The sequence below is a fragment of the Neofelis nebulosa genome, chromosome 11, assembly GCF_028018385.1.
Source record: "Neofelis nebulosa isolate mNeoNeb1 chromosome 11, mNeoNeb1.pri, whole genome shotgun sequence".
NCBI classification, from domain to species: domain Eukaryota; kingdom Metazoa; phylum Chordata; class Mammalia; order Carnivora; family Felidae; genus Neofelis; species Neofelis nebulosa.
The window spans coordinates 69013518-69033073 of NC_080792.1; the positions used below are offsets into that span (position 1 = coordinate 69013518).

The following is a 19556-nucleotide window of genomic DNA, read 5'->3' on the forward strand; positions in this document are numbered from 1 at the left end:
CCAGGCCAATCGAGGGAGACAGACCACAGTTAATAAAAAAGCAAGCTACTTTTTGATGGTCAAGTGCTGCAGATAATAAGCAGAGGGAGGTGACAGTGAGGGGGCTATTTTTGCCTGAGCGGTCTGAGAAAGCTTCCACGGATTGAGATGTCTGAGTCTAGGTTTGAGTCATCTGGTACAGTCATCTATGCACAGATCTGGGGAATTGAGTTGAAATGGCAAGTGCAAAGGTCCTGAGGCAGCATGGGATAATATTTGTCAGTTTGGAGCAAAACTAGAGCTTTCCACACCTGCGAACCCATGGTGCTATCGTGACTGATCATATTGCTTGGTTTGCTAGACGGACAGTGGGGGCTATAATTTGGTTCATGATCAAGCCAACGGAACACATTCTGCTTCCTGTATTGACAGCCCCAGTTGAGCCTGGCTGGCTCCCGTGGGGACATGGAATGAAGTTTGGGGTAGGGGCTATCTCTTTTCCACCTCTTCTCATTCTCCTTGTCATCGTGTCCACTCTCTCCACCAAGGGTTCTCTGTCTCACTCCCACAGACAAGGAAGAGTCAGAGGCTCCTGGAAGGGGACAGTCACGTCACATAGAGTTAGGAGAGTCAGGGTGGAAAAGGCTCCACCATGGGCCTCTGCCCTCTTGTAGAAAATACTGTAAGGAGGAGAAGAAATGACACCCAAGTGTCATTCAAGGCTCTGGAGAGCACCCAGCCTGACCTCTCCTGCAGCAAGTAGCAATGACAGAACAGCGGAAGCAAGCAATCAGAGAGCCGTGCGTGGGCTGGGAATATCGGTGACTCCCCTGCAGAAACTCCTTCCCGCTGAGCTGACATTTGATACAGTAATTCATCACACACTGTCGAGTAGGACGTGGGCGCTTGGGGTGCCTCAGCGGCCGGGGGGGAGACGGGGAGACAGTGAGGAGGGGAACATCATTAGCATCTAGCTATACAGCTCACGCCGCACTGGGAGAAGGAAGAGAAGGGGCCAGGCTGCTGAGACCTGGACCAAGCGTTCAAGCGTCCGCACCTGCTCCATATGCTACGCAGGCTCTTGGTGTCTCTGTGTCCTCCGTGGCTCCGAAAAGATGTATGGGGCCTGGAAAAAAAAAATAAGACAAAATTTCAAAGCTGAGAAAGGAAGAACAATGGGAAATAAGAGGTTGAAGAGTGTACCAAAGGGGGGGGCGGTGAGAATTAGAAATAGAGATTTACCGTGAGCCTTGGACTCGCTCTCACTTCAGACTTTGCATCTGTTGTTGCCTCTGCCTGGAATATTTCCCTCCACCCTCCTCAGCTGGTTAATGCCTGGTCGTCCCTCGTCACCCAGTTCTGGTGGTACTTCTTCCAAGAAGACTTTGTTAACCTTTTAGGGATGGGTTGGGCTCCTACCGTCGGCGATCCTGGGCCCTGAGCTTCCTGTTACTGCGTTGATGGAGGTGTTCTCACCCCCTCTGGCATGCTTGTGCCCTGGCTTGGTGAGGCCCCAAGGGCAGGGGGGATGTCTTGCCCATCACGTTGGCCGAGCCCCTGGTACAGAATAGACATCCAATGGACCAATGATGCCATGTAAGGTCAGCTGAAATGTTGACACTGAGCTTCCTAGCAACCAAAGCAAAGAGGGAAGCAAGAGATTACATAGACTTGTCCCCAGCTTAAACACACACGCACACCTGTTGCTTGAGATAATACTCATTCTTCCAAGTATTGAGCTATCAGAGAAGTCTCTTCTATGAGTCCTCGTGAAAAGGGGCACCAAGTAACGTGGCAAAGTACAACCTCAGTAATATTCGTCCAGGAAGTAGAAGAGGTGACCTCTAGGAGGGCTTTGGCGGGCCTCATCCTGAACTGCAAGACAAGGGCATGGCATCAATTCCCTAAAAAACTCAGTTAGGAGGCAAAGCAGAGTTTTATCCAGGAAGCACGTTCAGGTGACTGAGTGCTATGATTTCTTTCCCCTCCCCCTCCCCCCTCTCCTCCTCTTCCTCCACTTCCTCCTTTTTAAACTTTATAGTAAGGTCCAACATACAAAAAAGTGCACAGTTGTTAAGTATATACGGCTCCATGAATTTTCACAAACTGAACACACCAAGGCAATGGACACTCATATGGAGACACAGAACATTCCCAGATTCCCCCCAAGTCCCCCTCTTGGCCCTTTCAGCCACGACCTTCCAAGGGTAACCACTAAACTGACCTCTAGCACTATAGATTGGGTTCCCCCCTCTTTTTTAACTTTACCGAAATGCAATCAAATGCCGTTCATATGACCTCATGACATTCCTCCGTGTTGGGGGCGGCTGTGGCCCATCCATTGTCATTGCTGTGTAGTATCCCGTCATGGGTATAGAGCACTCTATTCATTCTACTCTACATGAGAATTTGGTTGTTTCCAGCTTTAACCTGTGATGAATAAGCCTGCTGTGAACATCCTTCCACATGTCTTTTGGTACAGGTATCATACATTTCTATTAGGAATGCACTAGGAATGGACTTGCTGGGTTCGAAGTTCTCTCTGTGTTGGGTTTTAATGGATGCAAACAGCTTGCTCAAGGTATTGAGTCAGTTTACCCTCCTACAGCAGTCCACACCCTTACCAGCGCTTGATATTGTCCTTTGCATTTATTGATTGTTTTGGGCGCCCGTGATCCCACACCGTGATTTTAATTTGCGCCTTTTCTCGTGTTTTTGGCCGTTATTCTCTTTGGCGAAGCGGTCTTTCAAGTCCCTTGGCCACTTACTACTGCTTTACTTATTGGTTTGTAGCAACTCTTTATATGCCATGGATTTAAGTTCAGTTGTTGGATATGTGTGGCACAGATCTCTTCCTCCAATCTGTGGCTTGCCTTTTTCTTTTTAAAAAAATTTTTTTTTAAGTTTATTTATTTTTGAGACAGAGAGAGACAGAGCATGAACGGGGGAGGGTCAGAGAGAGAGGGAGACACAGAATCTGAAGCAGGCTCCAGGCTCTGAGCCATCAGCACAGAGCCCGACACGGGGCTCGAACTCACGGACCGCGAGATCGTGACCTGAGCCGGAGTCGGACGCTGAACCGACTGAGCCACCCAGGCGCCCCTTTTTTTTTTTTTTAATTTTTTTTTTTTTTGGCTTGCCTTTTTCGATGCAGTAATTGGAAGTATTTTCTGAAGCCCCGAGTCTCTTCAGACCTGCCCAGGGGCTAGGAAGAGGTCAAAGGGCTCCAGAATCCCCCAACCTGTATCAGTGGTGATAGATGCCCTTCTTTAGTTTCATTCTGTATTTGATTGACGTTTTTGGACTCCCGTTATTTTCCACCTTCCTGCGTCTCCGGAATTGCACTGCAGTTCCACAATCACTGGTGTCTTACACTAAAAAATGACAGCACTTTCTTTCCTTTTGTTCCATAATGGTGCAGCTTATAATCAGAGGCAGCTCAGATTTGGTGAAATGTAGTGTCCTGGGGCCCAAGTAAGATTTTATTGGAAGAAAGGTCTTTAATTCTTTCCCCTCCACCAAAAAGCCACTTTGATTTTTTTTTTTTTCTGGTGGCTTTTATACTTCACGGAACATCAGGATCACCTGGGGGAGCTGTGTCCCCTGTAGCTTCCGCATCCCATCTCCTGAGGATTCGACCCAGGAGGGAATCTCGGGGAGGGGAACTCTTCCCTGCTTCTTTTAACAAGCCCCGAGGTGAACCTGAACGCAGCATCGTGCCATGTGAGTCTCGTGGTTCCCGTGCTCGAAAGCGTGTCAAAATCCCCCGGAGGATGTGTTAGAATATAGCGGGCTGGTCCCCAGCCCTAGAGATTCTGAGTCAGGAGGCTTGGGGCAGCCCTGGAGAATCTGCATTCCCCACGAGCTGTGTCAGGTGATGCCGAACCCGCTGGTCTGGGGTCCACGCTTTGAGGAACAGATAGAAGGGACCCCCTTCTATGCAGTTCTCTTTTCTTAGAAGAGTTTCTGCTAATGGTTGGGAGGCAGACACTCCCACGGGCCATGCATCACGCAGACACTCCTGGCCCCGGTTCGTGGCCTCTGCACCCCGCCCGCTTGTCTCGGTTGGTGGGGAAACAACGGATAGAAATGTTGCTAAAACATGTTGTGCCTCATCAGTGAAAACTCCATTTGACTAGGCTTATTAAAAAGACAACATTATTGCAAAATGATTTAAGTGCTTCATTTGCGAAGGAGCAGAAGAGGAGATGAGACGCCTCCAGGAAGCTGGCTATAAATATTCCTCAAGCGTGCAAAATCTGCCTTGATGCAAAGTGGGGTTTTTTATTTTCATGAGAAGGCAGGGCTTGTCCTCTTATAGGGACTTCCTATATGGCTGCGGGAGCACATGGGGGGTAAAAATGACAAGGGGGTGTTTTCTTCCCTCCTTGGCTTGTCATCTAGGTTTTTCCCAAGAATTTAGTCATTGCGGGCCCCGGGCACTCTGGATGTCTGGCCTCGTCAGCATGACAATTTTTCACTTTTTGGTAAGGGACGATCAAGAAGACAGAACCCACCAGCCTGGGGCGGGAACCAGAGATTCAGGTCAGGAAGTCCGTTTGCAAAGTGCTGGGGTGTTTGGCCCGGGAAGTTATGATGTGTGGCCGGCCACTGATCTCTGGAGGGAAGGGAAGCGACTTTCCAAGGGCTGTGTGGCTTAGTGGTGACTGAGTCTGGAACATATACCGGGCCTCCTGACTGCTACCACGGTACCACAGCTAAGGCCCCCCAGAGGAGTGCACAGCTGGAATGTTCTGCATGCCTCGGTCTCCCCGTATGAAAATCCAGGCCATAATGCCTTCTCTACCTACTTTGTAATGCAGATGAGGAAGCTGGGGACTGTGCAAGGGATGGGTATGACAGCCCGACCCGGGATGTCTGGTCCAGGAGCAGAGAGGGTGGGTCAGGACGGTTGGCTCTGGATCCTCATTGCAGTGGGACTGTGGGCAACTCCTTCCAGGCTCTGAGCCTTTGTGTCGTTGTTGGCAGAATGGTGACAGTGGTGGTTCCACATTCCTCTCTACAGGGTGGTGTGACGAGGTGCCTGTAGAGTAGTTATTACAGGGGCGCCTGGGTGGCTCAGTCGGTCGAGCGTCCGACTTCGGCTCAGGTCATGATCTCATGGCTCGTGGGTTCGAGCCCTGCATCAGGCTCTCTGCTGTCAGTGCAGAGCCCATTTCAGATCCTCTGTCCCCCTTCCCCCCCTGCCCCTCCCCAGCTCATGCTCCTTCTCTCTCAAAAACAAATGAACATTTTTTAAAAAAGGAAAGTAATTATTACACTGGTTCTTACACGAGTCTCTCCACATCTCCGCTGTTGCTAACATATATGTGATTACATCTTAGCTATTCCTACACCCCTCAGAGCATTCAGTGCCAACTGCATGAGTAAAGGAGATAATGTTGAATTTAGTAATTCAAGTAATATTTAACGAGCGACGTGTCTGTGCTGGCTGCCGTGACACATCCTTCGCCTGCTTTATCTCGTTTTACCTTCAAATCAAACTGTGAGGACGGTGTCATTCATACCCCAAGTTCTAGATGAAGACAGTGAAGACCAGAGAGGTGGAGCGATTTGTCCACTATCACACAGCCGGCGAGTAGCAGAGCTGGGCTTTGACCCGGGGTCTGGCTGACTCCAAACAGGCTGTGAAAGAGGAGCCTGGAGTGGCTCATCCTTTAAGACGACCCGGAGCTAGCCAGGTGACAAGGTGGGGAGGCTGTGCGTTCCAGGTAGAGGGCAAGAACAGAGAGAGAGACCGGGGACCTGGGCTGGCACCCACAGTCCTCGCCGTTGGAAGGTCTCATGCGTGTTGGGGAGATTTGGGGGTAGGGTCAGTCGCCGAGGCTGGGCCAGATCCCAGGGGCGTGAGAACCACGTGAGAGGTTTGAACTCCATCCTGAAGGTGGGGGCCAGAGAGAGAGAGAGAGAAAGTGTGCCTATGAGCTCAAGTGAGCCGGGGGAGGGGCAGAGAGGGAGAGAGAGACAGAGAGAATCCCGTGCAGACTCCCGACGTGGGCTCAAACTCCCACGACCTGAGTCGAGATCAAGAGTCAGACACTTTACCCACTGAGCCACCCGCGTGCCCCTAAAATCCATTTTCAAGATGGGATATGTGGGTGACAGCATCAGAGGGGTTATTTCCTCTTTAGGGGGGTGCTATGGGACCTTGAAGACCCCTTCTAAAGCTCACAAAAGTCCATAGCTTCTGCTTCTCCCACCCAAGGCCAGTCGGTGATGTGTTGTCCTGCGTGTCCCTCTCTGATGCATGACATATGTCCCAGCACACCTGCAAGCGTGGTCCCCATTCCCGCCGACCTGCCGGAAGTTGTGGATCCCTCCCTCCCTCCTTGGCTCCCGGATACATTATTAATTCACTTGGCATATATTCTTGGAGCCCCCAAGAGGCAGTTTGAAGGTATGGCTAGGAGTAAAGGCTCTGGAGCCAGGCTGCCTTGATTTGCATCCAGCTCCGCCACTGGCCGGCTGTGTGTCCTTGGGTGAATGTCCACACCCCAGTGCCTCAGGTCTCTATCTGCAATGCAGAGGTATCAGTCCCCAGCTCTCAGTGTCTCTGTGAAGGTTCTGTGGGTTACCCTGTGCCGGACCCATGGTAAGCACCCTCTGTGATAGTGATTATTATTTTTTATTAAATTTATTTATGTTATTTTGTGTGTGTGTGTGTGAGAGAGAGAGAGAGAGCAGGAAAGAGGCAGAGAGAAAGGGAGAGCGGGAATCCCAAGCAGGCTCCATGCTGTCAGCAAAGAGCCTGACTTGGGGCTCGATCCCACAGACCGTGAGATCCTGACTTGAGCTGAAGTCAAGAGTCGGAGCCTCAACCGACTGAGCCACCCAGACGCTCCTGTGGTCGTGATTATTATTAAGGGAACTATTACCATCACTTAGTAGCAGCTGGGAAGAGAAGTACACAGGGCGGTCCCTGAACTGGTGCCCAGAGTGAGTCTCTGGAGCCCTGGAGCCCGCCAGTAAGCTGAGATTTGTTCTGAATTTCCCCTCATGACCGAGGCAGCTTCGAGGGCAGATACCGTGAGATTGAAGCCCAAAGCGGCCAGCTGGCTCTGCAGCTGGACAGACCCTCTGCCTATTGATTTATTTTCTCCCCATCCCCTCTTTTTCTGCTTTCATTTTCCATCTTTTCTCTTAATCACTCAGGTTGACAGGGGTGGGGCTTCCCTTCCTCGGGGGCTCCATAAAGCTCCCTTTGGTCATGGCCCCTCGGGGGTGGGTGGCCTTGCCTTTGAACCATACCCAGCTGTCTGTTTCGCCTCCTTTCCCCCACCCACTACCTCCCGGTCTGCCCCAGGTACACCAAGGCTCCTGTACTGCTGACCCCCAGCTTTGAGTCAGGTGGCAGATGTGGGACAGGACGGCCCTGTAATTACGAGTCAGGACCTGGGATTCAGGCTGCCCAGCTGGACTCCCCGTGTGACTTATCAGCCATGACCTTGAACAAATCATTTCACCGCTCAATGCCTCAGTTTTCCGTTCTGTGGAAAGGAAATAAAAATCCTCTCCTCATAAGGCACTTGACAGGCACACAGCAAGAGATTAGCACATGTCTCTCCCCAGCTCATCCGATGAGTATGAGCTATTTCTCCTGCAAGGGCTTCTAAGGAACCAATGCTTTTCCTTAAATTGAAAAGCACACAGTGAAAGACCACTGCTTGCTTTCTGTAGACCAGACAATTTGGGGAGCTTTGAGAACTCTTGAATATAAGAGCCAAGGACAGGGTTGGGCTCAGACACGTGGGTTTATCTCCCCAGCTCAACAGAAAGATCCTTGAAGGCAGGGCCTGGCACACAGTCGGTGCTCATATAATGAATGATAAGCGGCAGTGACAGTGACAGCCCAAAGGGTCGCACGTGTGCTCAGCATTTAATGCCCGTCAAATGTTTTGTTGCCATCTCCCTCAGGCTGCCGTGATGCCAGGGCACGGGATATGGAGTATTTCTATTTGACTCTATGCCACATGTACAGCCCATTTATTCGTATCTGTCCCCTTCTCTCTGGCAGACTTTTGGAGTCATGGTCCCTGAGTAGAAAGAGAGTTTCTGATGATTTGGCTTAAGTGGTGGATCCAGGGAGGTTTTCAGAATAATTTCTAGTTAATTGGTGCCTGAGTAATCGGCAAGGACCCTTCTGGGTTTGCAAACCAGGCTCTTCCCTCATTAAACCGGTTTTCATTTTGCACTCACCTAATAACTCTGGGCATGGTGCCCACCTCTCACCTCTGTGAATAAAGCCCTTGGGCCCCGAAATGTGGGAAGGGGAGAGGGATTTGTGGGGCTAGGGGAAGGCCAGGGGCTACTCGTCTCTGGGAAAAGCATCTGTCATTTCCCTAATCTGAGAGGACTAATTGTCCTTTGGACTCCAGACTTGGATTGTGTAGAACTCAAAATTAATGCATTAAATTAATGTTGTGCTCCCTTTGCTCAGGCTGATTAGCACAAATGAAATTTCGTACTAATTGTCTAAGGCGGAGAGAACACGATCCTGGTGTTTAGGATCAATGCTGGTGGTGGGGATGGGAAGGCGGGGATCAGGGTCATGGTCTGGGCGTTCCTGGATCGTACCAGCCTGTGTTCAGAGCCAAGTGCAAACGATCGCTCCCCCAGTGCCAGTGCTGTTGTGTGCCCATAAGGAAATCTAACCCATCTAAAGCCAGGTGTGAGGCCAAGATTAGGAAGAGATTCTGGCAATTTCTATGCCAGCAGTTCTTTTTTTAAAGTTTATTTATTTATTAATTTTTTTTTTTTTGAGAGAGAGAGCACAAGCAAGGGAGAGGCATAGAAAGAGAGAGAGAGAGAGAGAGAGAATCCCAAGCAGGCTCCAACTCTCAGTACGGAGCCCAACGTGGGGCTCGAACCCACGAACCTCAAGATCAAGACCTGAGCGGAAACCAAGAGTTGGCCACTTAATCGACTGAGCCACCCAGGGCCTCTATGGCAGTAATTCTTAAGCTTGGTTGTGCTTAAGGACAACCATGGAGTGTGTTGAACTTCAGATCCCTGGGTCCCACCACAGAGGTTACGGTGTGGGCGTTCTGGGACTACTGAGGAATATACTGGGAATATTTTAACAGCCATCCCAGGGGACTGCAGGGCAAATGTTTCCCCCAGAACACTTTAAAGATGACAGTGGGAGGAACAGCAAACAGAATCCTCACCCCAGAGACAGCCCGGTGCACACTGGGAGAGCCCCTGGCTTGTTAAGTGGTGGTTACTTGGACCAGAGGGATCTGGGCTCCCGTCCCAGCTCTGCCACTCACTTGCTGTGTGACTTCAGAATGCTCCCCCTAAGCCTCTCCCCCCACCCCATTTCTATAAAAGGCACACGTAGGTCTGAGCAGCTACTGGTGTGGTCACCAAGACAGGAAGCCAATGGGCAGGTGGAGGGGAGAAAAAGGGGGGCAGCATAGAACGTGCAGAGCAGCAGCTCTGGTTTATTTGTTTGCCGCTCAATTTGGGGGGACTATTTTTTTTAAGATATTTGTTTTGTGCTCTTCTGATTACCAGCAGCGCAGAGATGCATCGTAAAGAAACCGGAGTCCCCTGTGAGCCCACGCCCTTCTAGGAAAACAAGAAAAAAAATCCCTATTAACAGTTTGAGAGTGCCTTTTTCTGTACAAGTAGAAAGAAAACAAAAACGAGCACGGGCCAAACGTCCTATTCTGCCACTTTGCTTTTCTCCCCCACTGTTGGCCATATATCTTGTTTTTGCTTTTGTTTTTCATGTCGAAACATACAGATCTTCATCTGCCTTCTTCATGGGGCAGAGGAATGAGTTTTGAGACCACCTATGAGCTGATGGTATTGATGGGAACTAGCTTGGGGGGCGGGGCAGGTGGATTCCATGCCGGAAGGGCCCCTTGGTGTCTGTGACAACACCCCACAGCCGCTCCTTGGTGCCACACACAGGGTCTCATGGGAGAGTGAAGCGTGTAGACATCTTCAGTCATGACATGAAGTTGTGGCATCAGATGGGAATGCCAGCAGGACAATAGACAGTCCTTAATGCAGTGTGTTTCACAGCTCAAGAGAAGAAGGGATTTGTCCAAGGTCACGCAGTGTGTCTGGACTTGAACCCTATGCCTTACTTCTATTGTGTTCTTTTCCTTCCCTGTCTTGACTTTGACCACTGCCCCCATGGAGGGAGTCTCCGTTTCCCAAGCGACCCTGCTGCGTAAGGTCATTTCTAAGCCTCTTGGTCATAAACAGTCCACTTCCCGGGTTCGAAGGCTGCACTTTGGGACAGTAATAACACAGAAGCCTTGACCCATCTGGCATGTGTAGTTGGTCACTGATGGGGGGAAAAGTCAGCGCAAGTTGGATTTCATTCAGATATAAACATTTTTATTTTTGCCCCTGAACATGACTACAACTCACGCTATTTCTGGACCACAGCCTTCAGAGTATGAGCACCTGACTTGAGACATTCTTCCTTTCTTAAACCATGCCCCTAACACGTGACCGTGTGATTTCCAGCTTTGATATCATTAAAGCAGAGCAAATGGAAAAGTAGTTTGAATGCATAAGCCGAATTTTTTAGTTCCTTTTTTAAAAATAAGTTTGGCACCTGAAACTGTTTGACGAGACACATGCATTTTAAAAATTAGAATTTTAAGAGTTTGGGGGCACCTGGGTGGCTCATGTCGGTTGAGTGTCCGACTCTTGATATCTGTTCCGGCCGTGATCTTGTGGTCTTGAGATTGAGCCCTGTGTTGGGGTCTGTGCTGAGCGTGGAACCTGCTTGGGATTCTCTCTCTCCCTCTCTCTCTGCTCCTCTCCCACTTGCACTGTGTCTCCATTCTCTCAAGAAAAAATAAACATTAAAAAAACAAATTTTAAGAGTTTATTTATTTATTTATTTATTTATTTTTGAGACAGAGAGAGGAGGAGGAGGAGGAGGAGGAGGAGGAGGAGGAGGAGGAGGAGGGACAGAGAGAGAGGGAGACAGGATCCGAAGCGGGTTCTGTGCTGATAGCAGAGATCCGGATGCGGAGCTCGAACTCATGAACCGTGAGAGCATGACCGGAGCTGAAGTTGAAAGCTTAACCAACTGAGCCACCCAGGTGCCCCACAGATTTTAAGAGTTTTGAGAAGCAACTTGTATTATTTCTTCCAACGCGTTCCATTTAGTTTTTGTGGAAACTCCTGGCCTGGTCGTGTTTTATAGGTATATACAAGAGCTAATTGAATCGGTAATTACAGCAGAAATGTGACAGGCATAAATGGGTGGGGAACACGCACGACCAGTACTGGGTGTGCATGGCTGTCCCCCGGTGGAGGCAGGTAGATCACGGGGAGCCACAGAGAGGTTTCCTAGCTGAGGGCGTTCTTGTGTGGTGAGCACCTGCATGTCTTACCAAGGGGAGCCCATTGATCTGTCCAGCAAAATGGCTCGCTGAAGGATGGGTAAGGAGAGCTTCTGCTAGAATAACTTTTTTTTTTTAATTTCTATTTTTCTTAAGAGAGAGAGCAAGCAGGGGGAGGGACAGAGGGAGAGAGAGGATATTAAACAGGCTCCCCACTCAGTGTGGAGCCCCGTGTGGGGCTCAATCCCACCACCCTGGGATCATGACCTGAGCTGAAATCAAGGGTTGGACGCCCAGCCGACTGAGCCACCCAGGATAACTTCCTTTAATTGAACATTTACTACGTGCCAGCACTGCGCTAACTTTATGTGGATTATCTCATTTAATTGTCAAGACAATTCTCTAAGTCATGCCCCACCCCTTAAAGCTGAGGAAACCGAGAATCAGACAGGCATCCTGCGTGGGGCAGTCACACAGCTAGTGAGCATTGGGCCAAGAATTCTAACACATCGGGACCAATAACATTCTGACCATCACACCCCGAACCGCCTCATTACACGGAGATGCCCTTTTGCCACAAGAGCCCGTGATTTGTCTGGGCTGGTCCTGTGGAGGGTGCCCCGGGGGAGAAGAGATGACGTCCCCTCACCACGAGTGACTCTGCTGTAACCCTCCCAATTCCAGGTTGCTGAACTGACCGCGGAGCTGGCTGATGAGCACTTCAGAGGGGACGTGGCCTGCCAGGTGCTAGAGAGTGAGCGGGCAGAGCGGCTGCGGGCCTTCCGGGAGGTCCAGGAGCTGAAGGTGGGTGGCCCAGGGGTGGTGGCGGGTGTGGCTGAGCAGGGTGGCTGGGAGCCTTTGGGTCTACCTGCCTCCTTGTCTGCTCACATGTGGGAGCCGGAAGACTATAAGCAAGAGGCGGTGGCTTACTGACTCTCATGTTCAAGGTCCTGGAGGACATTTGTGTCTTCCTAAGCCTTGACCTTGGAGGTGTCCTGGATGAGGACTATGTAAAGGGTAGACAGTCCTTGGTTACCAAGCCACCATGGGCAGGCGGGGGGGATGGCCAGGCCCAGACTGCCCTGGGCTCCAGTTTGACACCCTGGGGCCTTTCTTCCAGAGCAAGTATGAGCAAGTCCAGAAGAATTTGGGAGAAGTACAGAAGCAGTTGGGAGAAGCACAGCAGAAAATTCAGTTGGATGACTTGGAAAGGAGCCACACAGGAGGAGGTAAGCAAACCGGGACTCTCGGGATTAGACAGGGGGTGAAAAACATGCCCTCCTTTTGTTCCATTCATTTGTTCGTTCATGCAGTCGTTCGCCCTGAGCACTTAGTATGCACTAGAGGCTGCATCAGGGGCTGTCATTTTGTCAGAGCAAACGGCCACAGCCCTGCCCTCCCGGAGCTTCCGGTCTGGTGCAGACATTAAACAGAGAACCCAACAATATCCCAGATAGTGCTTTATCAAGGTGACAGGTACAGGTCAGTAATAACTCAAAGAACGACCCAAACAACAGTGACTCTATGGCAAGGCCCCTTTACAATTACATGAATAGTTTTGATACATGGATTTTAGGTTAAGGCATTTCGGTGGTTACACGCAGCATCTGTGAAACGGCATTTCTGGATTTGAATCTGGACTTGACTTTCTTTGATGTGGGTGGCTTTTGGGCAGAGAAATGTGTGCTTTGGCTCCCTCGTCTTTCAGATGGATGGATTGATAGGAAAGGCGGTTGATGGAAAGCGGTTAACGCCACGTGCATGGCGACTTTATTTACTGCTAATGCTGTAGTGGGGTCATCATCCATCCATGTTCGTAGGCTGTGGCACAGAAACTACTACCCTCCCCATTTTGAAAAATGTTTATTTATTTTTGAGAGAGAGAGAGAGAGAGCAGGGGAGGCGCAGAGACAGAAAGAGAGAGAGAATCTCAAGCAGGCTCCTCACTGTTAGCGCAGAGCCCAACGCGGGGCTCGAACTCAGGAACCGCGAGATCATGAGCTGGGCCGAAATCAAGACTGAGCCACCCACGTGCCCCATACCATCCCCATTTGAGAGCAGTGCCAGGCGCTCAGCAGTTACTGGATGGAGAGAAGCTGAGGCCCCTGAATTGCCCAGCGGTTAGGTGTGCTCAGCAGAGCCGGGGTTTTCTGGTGGAGCCGGGCTTCTGGAGTTGCCTGGGGGCTCACATCTCATGGTTCAATGGGTGACATCTCCGTCAACTCCTCTCCCCAGCCTAAATGAGTCAGGGGACAAGGATGCCCGGTGTGTCTGTCAGCTTTTATAAAACGTTGACATTCTTTCTTCCATGCCCCCAGAGGATGTATGCCCTAGAAACGTCAGGGACGCTCAGAGGAACGGAGGTCAGGAGGCGGTGAAGAGGCAAAGTGCGTTTGCTTTTCACTCCCCTCTTGCTTCCTGTCTTCCTGCCCCCCACCCCCACCCCCAGGACAGGCGTTTACAGAGGAGTTTGGGGGTTCTCTGGCACACGACACTCAGTACAAGCAGGGAGAGAGGAAATGGGTTTTTATAGAACCAGGAGGTAGGACAGCAAAGTTTCCCCCAGAAGAGCATGGCCCCAGTTCTGTCCCGACTGGGACTGAGACCCCCCCACATTAGTCCCCAGTTCGTTTTTCTCTGGGAGGATCTGGGAACTGGATGGGAGGGGGAGGCATGCTGAGCTCGCGAGCACATTCGTCACGATGCTGTAGAGGCTCTCAGCCCTGGAGGCTCATTCCAGGAAGCCAATCTACAAATATTTTGTTTTCCATTAGGAAAGCAATACATGCTCATTACAGGAAAAAATGTTAAATATAGGAAAGTCAAAAGGAGCAATAAAACACTTTAATCACACCCGAGCAATGCCACCACAGCTCCTCAATGGATGGAGCCGGAGTATCAATTATGAAAAACGTAGCTGTTTTCCCACCATGCATGGTGGGGTATCTGAAGAGGCCCTTTTATGGTGTCTCCGACTCTTGATGTCGGCTCAGGTCGTGATCTCATGGTCCGTGGGCTCGAAGTCCCACCGGACACCTTACACTGACTGCAAGGGGCCTGCTTGGGATTCTCTCTCCCTCTTTCTCTGCCCTTCTTCCCCTGCTCGTGTGCTCTGTCACTCTCAAAATAAATAAATAAACATTAAAAAATTATTTTAAAGAAAAGAATGCACCCCCCCCACCCCCAGGGAGGGGCGTTGGCAGGAGAAAGCAGCGTTGAAGAATGGAGAATGGTTTTCTCCTCTGCTCATGTTGACAACTCCTACTACCTGCTCTGTAGCACATCTTAGCACAGAACACATGCACAGGTGCGGAAATGCTTTCTGCTTTCTCCTCCTTTTGCAGCTATCTGCTGTTTGAGTTTTTTTTTTTTTTTTATCCTGGTGGGGAGATAGGATACTTTTTCCACCATGATATTATTTACCTTAGTGGAAACTCGAACAAGCTCTAACTCCTTACAACTATATCATCCTGGTTGGGTTACTTATGTGGGAGTCCCTATTGGGGTCACCTCTCCTAAGACCTCAGTCCTACCATCTATCCAAGAGTCCTTCCTTCCTTCCTTCCTTCCTTCCTTCCTTCCTTCCTTCCTTCCATCTGTCCATCCCAGTACTGACCTATCCATTCACCCTAATATCCATCACCTATCCAGTGAAAGTTATGAGGCATTTATGATATGCTAGGCATTGTAGTAAGTCCTGTGGACACAATGATGAACAAAAACATTTGCTGATTTAATGAGTTTGAATTCTCTTCTGGAGTTCCCTAAGCTTGCCTTACGAGAGCTCTGATCATTCTAGATTGCAGCTGTCTTTTTGTATGTTGTCTCCCCCACTAGATTTCTCCTGGAAGATACAGTGGTTTCTTATTTGTTTCATTATCCTTTGTGCCTGGTATGAAGTAGTGTTCTCAGTGGGCATTTCAGTGGATGGTAAATTGAACAATGTATGATGGATGGATGATGGACAGGTCAATGGATGGATGGATGGATGAAGAGATGGATGGATGAAGAGATGGATGGATGGATGGATGGATGGATGGATGGATGAAGAGATGGATGGATGAAGAGATGGATGGATGTATGGATGGATGGGTGGATGGATGGTGAGAGGAATGGGTGGATGGATGGATGGATAGATGAAGAGATGGGTGGATGGAGGGATGAATGAAGAGATGGATGGATGGAGAGATGGAATGGATGGATGGATGGATGGATGGATGGATGGGATGAATGGGATGGATGAACGGAGAGATGGATGGATGGATGGATGGATGGATGATGGATGGATGAATGGATGGATGGATGATGGATGGATGATGGATGGATGAATGGATGGATGGTAAGAGGAATGGGTGGATGGATGGATGGAAGATGGTATGGATGGATGGACGGATGGAAAGATGAATGAAGTGGTCTCTATCTTCAGCTGTCCACATATGGAATGTCTCCCACAGCTCCATTACCTTAAGGGGCATTACTCTATTACTCAGAAAATCCAAAGACATCCTAACCTGGTCTAGCCCATTCTATTCATGCAAACAGTTTTCATCACGTCAGCAAGTGATTTTTTTTTTAACTAAATCAAGGGATTGTTCTCTCATAGAGACAACTTGGGACCAATGCCTCTGTTGCTATGTATTCAGTAGATTCTTTAATTATTATTCAATGTTTATTAAATAATTTAACCAAAAGTCACTGCGTATGTACTATCCCACCCAAGGTGGTTGGCCAGTAAGGTGATTCCAGTTGGTGAACTTGTATCATCACATATGGGGAAATATTCTGTGTGGGTAGGGGACACTCCTAGAGGGTGTTGAGGATCTATACATGACTAAAACATCTCTCCGGTCCTCGAAGGTCATGGGATTTCCTTGGAAGAAGGAAAGTATATGTATGCTTGTAGAGGAATTGAACAGTATGACTTTAGACAACCAGAAGTGGTCAGGACAGGCTTCCTGGAAGAAGTGTTTTTTTTTAAAAAAAACTTGGACTTAAAGCAGAATTTATTAACCTAAAGTCCAAGATCAAGCCTCAGGAACTCTATACTGTGAAATTATGATCAAAGAGCTAAGAGAGTGTGAGAGAACCACCCTGATTCACCTAGCCTCCCATCCCGGCCTCCCTGACTTTGTCAAATAGCAGATGAATGGATGATGCGGTTCGACTGTGCTCAGATGGAGAACAACTTCCTGCGGAAGCGTCTACAGCAATTTGAAGAGAGGCTGGACTCTGAGTTGACATCCAGGAAAGAGCTGGAGCAGAAGGTAAGAGGTTGTAGCTAGTCTGGGTCCCAAGAATGTCAGATTGGTCAGGTTCCTACCTCCACCGTTCAAGGTATTGGCCGAACCTGGGGAGGGAGAAAGAGAGCACCCCCATTTCATGTTTTTGCACCTCCACTGTTGTTACAAATGTGAGTCTCTGTGGGAGGTGGGAAATACTTTGTCTATGTGTGCGTGTTCTGCATGGGGAAGAATACTCTGGAATAAAGAATCTCAGATCTTGGGCCTCAGATCTTCTCTTCTATAAAATGATTTTAATAAGCCCTTAGAATAGTCAAATCTTATCCATTCCCTTTGCCTCAATCTGCCACCTCCATCTCTCATCTAGACCAGAGCAACAGCCTCCTGCTTGGTCTCCTTGCCTCCAGCCTCTCCCCTCAACCACCTGCCACACTGAGGCCAAGAGATCTTTCAGAGTCTCTTTTGGACTGTTCTGTCTTTGCAAATTACGCTGACTCTCAGGGCGGATTGTTTTCTTGAGTGTTTTGTCAGTTTTGATTGTGAGCTCATCTTCAACATGCCCCTCTACTCCTGCCACGGGAACCCCAGGTGGTCCGCATGGTGGAATGTTCCTTTTGCTTCCTGTCTTACGGTGAATTGTGCGTGTGTGTGTGTATGTGTGTGTGTGTGTGTTTCATTATTTTGTATTGTCAGTTGATCTTACTTTGAAATTTTTAAAAACTTTTTACTGCTTTTCATGGCAGTTCTGTTTACAGGGCTGTGGGTGTCTCTGTCGAGATGGGACACTTTTGCCTTGTCTTCTACAGCAGCCCCTGAGACTATGTGACATTCTCTCTGTTTCAGACTGTTGCAACTTGTGCCAGGTGCCACTTGGAGCTTTAAACCCCCCCCGAGACACAGACCCGGGGTTTGGATTTCTTAGGGGAATACTTTCTCCCCCACCCAGAGCCAGAGTGCACCAGGTTTTCTGACCACCTTCCAGGCCAGTGGGTGGATCATTTCCTGTCCCCTTGCCCCAAGGCCCAGGTCTTTGAGGGTCCTGAATGAATGCAGGGGTATTCATTCCAACTTTTCATCTTCTGTGCCCCCAAGGCTTTGTCTCTCGCCCCCGTCTGGCCATTCAAACACAGCCATTATCTTCAGTGTTATTTCTGGATCTTTCCGCTGCTCGTCTTCTCCTCCACCCTGTCTGCCAGAGTATCAGCATCTACGATTACTGCTTTCGTTTTGTGTCCTTTGCATTTTGGATATCCCCAAATTTTCCTTTCTTTCTTGAATGTGCAGCTGGATGTTACAAATATAATGTATTTGTCCCTCGTGTTCTCTAGGTGAATGGAGGGATAGTTTGACCTCTTTGCCTGTGTTGCATTGTCTCCAACTACCCCCATTTGTACATTCTGACCAGTCTACCCTTCAACTAGCGGTGTGCTTCTGAAAATAAACACCCTGATGGGTAGCATTTGCCAATTTCCAATGTCCATGGCATACAGGGGACAGTTTCCATCTACCATTGTGATATCATTGGGTCTGGAACTGGGAGGAGAATCCGCTCTCCTAAGTGGGTATACCAGCCTTAGCACACCGGGTCCAACCACACTCACGTGTTTAAAGCTCATAGCCAAATAGAGCGGAAGGTACTTCCCCATGATTCCCCTTTATAGCATCCTGCATGGTCAACATCCACCACCAGAGTGGTCCACTTGATACAATGGATGAACCTACATTAACACATCATCATCACCCAAAGTCCATAGTTTACGTTGGGTTCCCTCCTGTCGTTGTACGTTCTGTGGGTTTAGACAAATGTATAATGGCATGTATCCACCATCGTAGCTTTATAGAGTATTTTCACTACCATAAAAATCCTCTCTGCTTTATCAGTACACCCCTGTACCAATTCATCCCTCCATACTTTTGCCTTTTCCAGAACGTCCTATAGTTGGAATACTACAGCATGTAAACTTTTTAGACTGGCTCCTTTCACTTAGTAATGTGCATTTAAGTTACCTCCACGTCCTTCTGTGGCTTGATGGCTTATTTTAAAAAAAAATTTTTTTTGAGAGAGAGTGAGAGCAGGGGAGAAGGGCAGAGAGAGAGAGAGAGAGAGAGAGAGAGAGAGAATCCCAAGCAGGTTCCATGCTCAGTGCAGAGCCCCATGCGAGGCTCGATCCCAGGACCACGAGATCGTGAGCTGAGCCTAAATCGAGTTGGATGCTCAACTAATGGAGCCACCTAGGCACCCCCATAGCTCATTTCTTTCTACCGCTAAGATCTTTGTCCCATTTTTAAAATTGAGTTGTTTTCTTGTTGGATTTTAAGTGTTCTTTGTATAATTTGGATAACAATCCTCTATCTGACAGGCTTTTTTGCAAATATTTTCTCCCAGTCTGTGGCTTGTCTTTTCATTTTCTTGATTGTGTCTTTTGCAACGTAGAATTTTTTTTTTAATTTTAATGAAGTCCAGCTTATAAACTTTCTTTTATGGGTCATGGCTTTTGTGCATTTCTAAAAAGTCACTGCCAGGGGCGCCTGGGTGGCTCAGTCGGTTAAGCATCCAACTTCGACTCAGGTCATGATCTCGAACTCCGTGAGTTCAAGCCCTGTGTCAGGCTCTGTGCTGACAGCTCAGAGCCTGGAGACTGCTTCAGATTCTCTCTCTCTCTCTCTCTCTCTCTGCCCTTCCACTGCTCATGCTCTGTGTCTGTCACTCAAAAATAAACATTAAAAATGTTTTTTAAGTCATTGCCAAACCTAAGGTCATAAAGGTTTTCTTCTACATTATCTTCTGGGAACTTCAAGGTTTTGCATTTTACATTTAGGTCTATGATCCATTTTGAGTTAATTTTTGTGAAGGGTGTGAGATCTGTGTTAAGATTCTCTTTTTTTTGCGTGTGGATGACCAAGTTGTCCCAGTATCGTTTGTTGAAAAGACTGTTTGGCTCATTGTATCAGCTTTGCCCCTTTGTGAAAGACCACTTTTCTAGATTTCTCTGAGTTTATT

The 19556-nt window shown here is 48.8% G+C and overlaps 1 protein-coding gene across 3 annotated transcripts in view; it reads left to right on the forward strand.

Moving 5' to 3' along the window:
* MYO18B (myosin XVIIIB) overlaps positions 1-19556 on the forward strand; it is a 258325-nt gene that overhangs the window by 115031 nt on the left and 123738 nt on the right. For all 3 annotated transcript variants that reach the window (XM_058693096.1, XM_058693095.1, XM_058693097.1), the window contains exons 26-28: positions 12000-12119; positions 12436-12544; positions 16455-16579. In XM_058693096.1, coding sequence (XP_058549079.1) covers positions 12000-12119; positions 12436-12544; positions 16455-16579 — 354 coding nt within the window. The remainder of the gene's footprint in view (positions 1-11999; positions 12120-12435; positions 12545-16454; positions 16580-19556) is intronic.